Source organism: Cheilinus undulatus, linkage group 22, assembly GCF_018320785.1.
Source record: "Cheilinus undulatus linkage group 22, ASM1832078v1, whole genome shotgun sequence".
Classification (NCBI taxonomy): domain Eukaryota; kingdom Metazoa; phylum Chordata; class Actinopteri; order Labriformes; family Labridae; genus Cheilinus; species Cheilinus undulatus.
This window is the reverse complement of record NC_054886.1, coordinates 3,399,207-3,404,206: the sequence shown is the minus strand read 5'-3', so window position 1 is coordinate 3,404,206 and position 5,000 is coordinate 3,399,207. Positions and strand designations below refer to the sequence as shown.

The 5,000-nt window shown below is 48.8% G+C and overlaps 1 protein-coding gene and 1 pseudogene across 1 annotated transcript in view; both read right to left on the bottom strand.

Moving 5' to 3' along the window:
• LOC121504941 overlaps positions 1-2,845 on the bottom strand; it is a 2,987-nt gene extending 142 nt beyond the window's left edge. Inside the window, 3 exon segments of the mRNA XM_041780059.1 lie at positions 1-1,705; positions 2,184-2,347; positions 2,842-2,845. The exon segment at positions 1-1,705 is cut by the window's left edge and continues 142 nt beyond it. Coding sequence (XP_041635993.1) covers positions 35-1,705; positions 2,184-2,347; positions 2,842-2,845 — 1,839 coding nt within the window. The 3' untranslated portion in view covers positions 1-34.
• Positions 2,846-4,557: 1,712 nt separating this feature from the next.
• On the bottom strand, positions 4,558-4,797 carry LOC121505097 (annotated as a pseudogene).
• Positions 4,798-5,000: the final 203 nt, after the last annotated feature.

Below are 5,000 nucleotides of genomic sequence, written 5' to 3'. Positions count from 1 at the left end.
CGAGTCCTCGGCTCGCCGCCTGCAGCGACGGCTGTCAGACCGCCGCTGCTGCCTTCAGGATCACGACCACGGGGGGGATCTACTTGTGCCTTCTCACCAGCAGGTTTCTGGAGGCCCAGGTGGCGTCTTTGATGGCGGCGAGAGTGAGCCACTGCCGTGCGAAGGCCCCAGATGGTGGTTGGGTCGGGCTCACTCCATACAGCACTAGCTGTGCTGTGAGGGCCTCCCCCGCTGGTAAGCACGGGAATTGCAAGGAGCTGGCCAGTGCCCACTGTTCTACGGCAGCGCTGCACTCCCAGAGCAGATGCCTCACCGACTCAGGCGCGCCACAACCCGGCCGGGGGCAGATTGAGGACGCCGACATGCCCCGGGAGTGCATAACGGACCTGACCGGGAGAATCTCGTGAGCCACCATCCACGACAGGTCCCGGAGTCGGTTCGGGAGGACAGGATGGTTCACGTTGCGCCAAACTTGGGTGGGCTCGCCTAGTGCAAGCCCCCGCACTGGGCTCACTGGTTCCCGCTCCTGCACAACAGAGGTGATAAAACGGTGGTTAGATAAAACATGCAACTCCTCCTTTTCAAGGTTAAAATGCTTTAAAAACTTCTGGATAAAACCATAAGCAGGGGGTAGATTAAAAGACACTGGCACTTTAAGATCACTGGGTAGGAACTTCAGCCTCCTGAGGTAGGATCCCATCCAGAACCGGGCCATGGCCGCCGTCTTGGGGTTTCTGGATGGGGCCGTGGCAGCTCTTATATTGAGGGTGGTGTATCCTCCTCCCAGGAATAAAAACAGGTCGGGAACGCCTTTCCCTCCCTTCTCCTTTGGCCGCTTCACGATGTCCCTCCTCAGACGTTCCCATTTGGACTCCCATAAAAAGTAGAAAATGGCACGTTCCAGGTCTAAAAGCACATTTCCTGGTGGGATAAAAACACAACTGATCAATAAAAGCAAGGGTAAAATCACTGATTTGATGATTAAAACCTTTTCCTCCATCGTCAGTCGTCGTAGTCGCCAGTGCCCAAGTCTCTGTCTGACCTTCCCAACCTTGTCTGGCCAATTAGTCCTCCCTCCCCCATCCTTGTCAAATTTGACCCCCAGTATCTTAATGTCTGTCTGGGTCACTGTCAGAGGAAGTCCGGTCTGTTCAGTCGCCGTCCATGGTCCGTAAAATTGGGCTTGGGTCTTGTGTCTGTTTAATTTAGACCCAGAGGCCAGTCCGAACCAGTCAGTCAAGTCCAGCGTCCTGTTGACAGATAAAAGGTCGGTACATAAAAGGTTGATGTCGTCCATGTAGATAAAGCACTTACTGGTCAGTCCCCCACTCCCTGGTATTCCCACCCCGTTGATCCATTGGTCCCTTCTCAAGATCTGTGCCAGTGGTTCAATACAGAGCACATAGAGGAGGGCAGATAACGGACAACCCTAACGGACGCCGCAGTTGATATTCACTGCTTTTGTCAGGTGCCCATTAACAAGAAATTTGCTGCTGATATCCCGGTACAGCAGTCCCACCCAAGCTATAAACCTGTCAGGAAAGCCCATTTTTTGCAGTACCTGGAACAGGTACTGGTGCGAGACCCGATCAAAAGCTTTCTCAAAGTCTAAATTTAGGACTACCAGCCTAATGTTTCTGTCTCTCGCATAACAGATGGTGTCTCTGATCAGCAGGAGGCTGTCCGTGATCTCCTGGGGACTTCCCTTTCTTAAAAGACTTTAAACATTTATTTAACTCCAGAAGGTTAAAATCTTGGGATAAAAGCACGCTGTCTGTAATTTTGTTTTCAATGAACTCTAAAACTTCATTCATGGTGGTGTTATTTATGGGTTTGTCTTTGTAGAGCTTTTCATAGAAACATTCAATGGTTTCTATGATTTCATCTGTTGTTTCTGCTGTGCACTGATTGTCTCTTTGTAGTTTAGAAATAGTTTTATCTTGATCTAAAATCTGTTTAAAAAAGTATCTGGTGCACTTCTCTCCCTCTTCTATTTCTCTAACCCTACTCCTTAAAATAACACCTTTGCTTTTAATCTCTGCTAAAACTGACATCTCCTGTTTCACTGCTCTAATGTCCTCATTAAAATCAAATCCTTGTTGGTTTAAAAGAAAATATCTCTGGAGTCTTTTTTGCAGTCCCAACATGCGTCTGTCGTCCCTATCTTTCTTCTTCTTACCTACCTTCCTAAAGAACGTCCGGGTCCTTCCCTTCACCATTTCCCACCAGTGTGCCCGTGAATCGTATGAGTCTTGAAGGGTCTGCCACTCTGTGTACTGCTCCCGGTAGTCCCTAACTATCTCCCTATCCTCTAAAAGGGAGCAGTTGAGTTTCCACAGACCCTTCCCTACAGTCACACCAGAAGAGAGTGAAAGGGTGCAGGAGAGCATGGCGTGGTCAGAGAAGAAGACAGGAGTAACTCTAGCATCAGTTGGTGGGCAGTTCCTTGATAAAATGTAGTCTATGCGAGAGGCTCTGGTGCTGTCACCACTGAACCAGGTGAAGCCCTCCTCTCTGCCAGATGTTTTGTCTACTTTCAAAGTTTCTCCAGCTCCTCTCCTGTCATTTTTACTTAAAATGCAGTTAAAATCCCCTCCTAACACTAAAGGTTCCCTACCTAGCATGTGGGACTGCAAGTCTTCTAAAAGGTCATACCTGTCGTTCTTGTCGTTAAAACCATAAATATTTACAAGTTTCAAATCTGTGCCCATAAAAGTCAGGTGTGTTAAAAGTGCCCTACCGTTTCTCACCACAGTGCTGCCCTTCACCACAATAAGAGGGTTGTTGATTAAAATGGCCACTCCATCATTTTTGTTCTCATTGGAGCCACTCCATACTGACGCATGAGGCCATAGTTCCTCCCACCTCCTATAGCTCTTTAAAAACGGTATGCAGCATTCTTGTAATAAAAACACATCTGACTTCAGAGAGCTTAAAAAGGTTAAAACACTTTGGGCTCTAACTTGCAACTTCCTCACATTGATGGTGAAGGTGAGAGTCATAAGTATGGTTAAAAACAACAGGTAAGACATTTTAAAAGACTAAAACCAACGAGTTAGAGCTGTTAAAAGGAGGTTAAAAACGGGCAGGTTTCAGATCTCCTGTGAATTAAGCTCCTCCTTCACCCCTACGAAGGAGGGGTGAGGAGTTGGAGCCTTATTCCCCCTTCGGGCTCGAGGCTGTGGTTTCTCCTGCATCTTCGCGTTGAAGGCTTTGTTGTCCCTTGGGGTTGATTGGAGAACAATGTTGAGAAAAGAGACCTCATTGGGGGAATCGGAGGGGAAGACTCTGGGCTCCTCCACAGATGAACTGTCTGAGAAGGTCCCAGCTCTTCCCCTCTTCTCTGAGACCGCTGGGGACTCAGAGGACGATTCAGATAAAGGCCTCTTAGCCTGCTGGGCCGGGGGGAGGGGGGCATCATCACTAACACTCTCACTCTCTAGAGATGGTTCACTCTCAGAGTGAGAGCTAGCTCCGCCTTCTACCTGCCCAGCACCCTCACTGATAGGAGGGGCAGCTGCAGGTCCCTCCCCCTCTCCCTCCTCACCTGACTCCTCTCCTCCAACCACAGGATTTGGAGGGAGATTCAAACTTTCTGGCTCAGGCTCCTCAACTTGTTCAACAAACATTTCCTCCATAACCGTTTCTTTTTCCATGGTGACAACTTTTTCACTTTGCTTTGTAGCTCTCAGTTTGTTGGCAAAAGACTTTGGACAGTCTCTGAAGAGATGGGTTGTCTCTCCACGGAGATTGCACTTTCTGCCATTGGTACATTCTTCAAAAGTATGACCAATTTCTCTACACTTTCCACAAATTGTTTTCTGACACGCTTCTGCAAGGTGCCCGTGCTCACCGCACTTGCGGCAGAGCTTCGGCTGTCCTTGATAATGAATGTAGCCACGGTTGTTGCCCAGGACTATCATCGGTGGGAGATGTTTCAGGCCCTGGAAGCCCTGGGGGTCCTGCCATTGTAGAATGGGGACCCTCCAGGCGCAGTTCCAGATGCCATCTTCATCCCTCACCTTCATAGCCTGGCCTTTAACTGTGCAATATCTACCCAGCCACATACAAATGTCATCTGCATTAACAGTTTCATTGAACATCCTGACAATGACTACTTTGGCAGCATTATCAGTCAGCTTTTCCACGTTAAATGCAGAGAACTGGGTTCGGGCATTTTCCAAACGAGTCCAAAACTCTTTCAAAGGGACAGCCGAGCGGAAGCTTACGTCAAAACCTTTGTTCAGTGGTAAAGTTACAATACAATTAATGTCATCCGGTTTGAAGTTCAGAGCTTTCTGTATCAGCTTTCTGGAAAAGTCTAATCTGGACATATGGATGAGATGCCCATCTTTCTCCAGAAAGGTGAATCTCACACTGTGGTGCCTCCGCATGCCGGCATTGGCAGCCGACATGGTGGAGGCACCACGGGCTTGAACCCTAAAAAACCTACCAATAAATAATTAAAACAGAGTAAAAAACAACTAATAAACTGGTTAAAATATGCTTACCTTATTTTATGTTGCCCGGTCAAGGTGTAAAAACCAACAGAGAGCCGATGAGCCAACCCCTGGGGCTGAATGTACTCCCAAGTGAAAAGCTGAACAACTGTAAGAAGTTGAACAAGGCTTCACTTAAGACATGAATATACCTCCAACACTATTTGGGACACTGCCACAATGACAAGGTCTCCAATAGCTCACGGAGGCGACCGCTGTCTTAGCCAAAAGGCCGAGAAGCGATCACTGATAAGAACAGATACTACACTTGATCTTAGCCAAAAGGCCGAGAAGCGATGCCGCTGTGGGGCCGGAGGCCGGGACAGGCTGCTGCCACCTGGCCCCCTCAGCCGGGGATCGGCCAGCCAGCCAGCCAGCCAGCCAGCCAGCCAGCCAGCCATTGTCCTGTGACGTAGAAAATGTTCCCATCAGAGTCCACGTTCACGAGTGGGATTCTGCTGACACTCCAGGTCCTCAGAGCAGAGCGCATGTTGCACATGA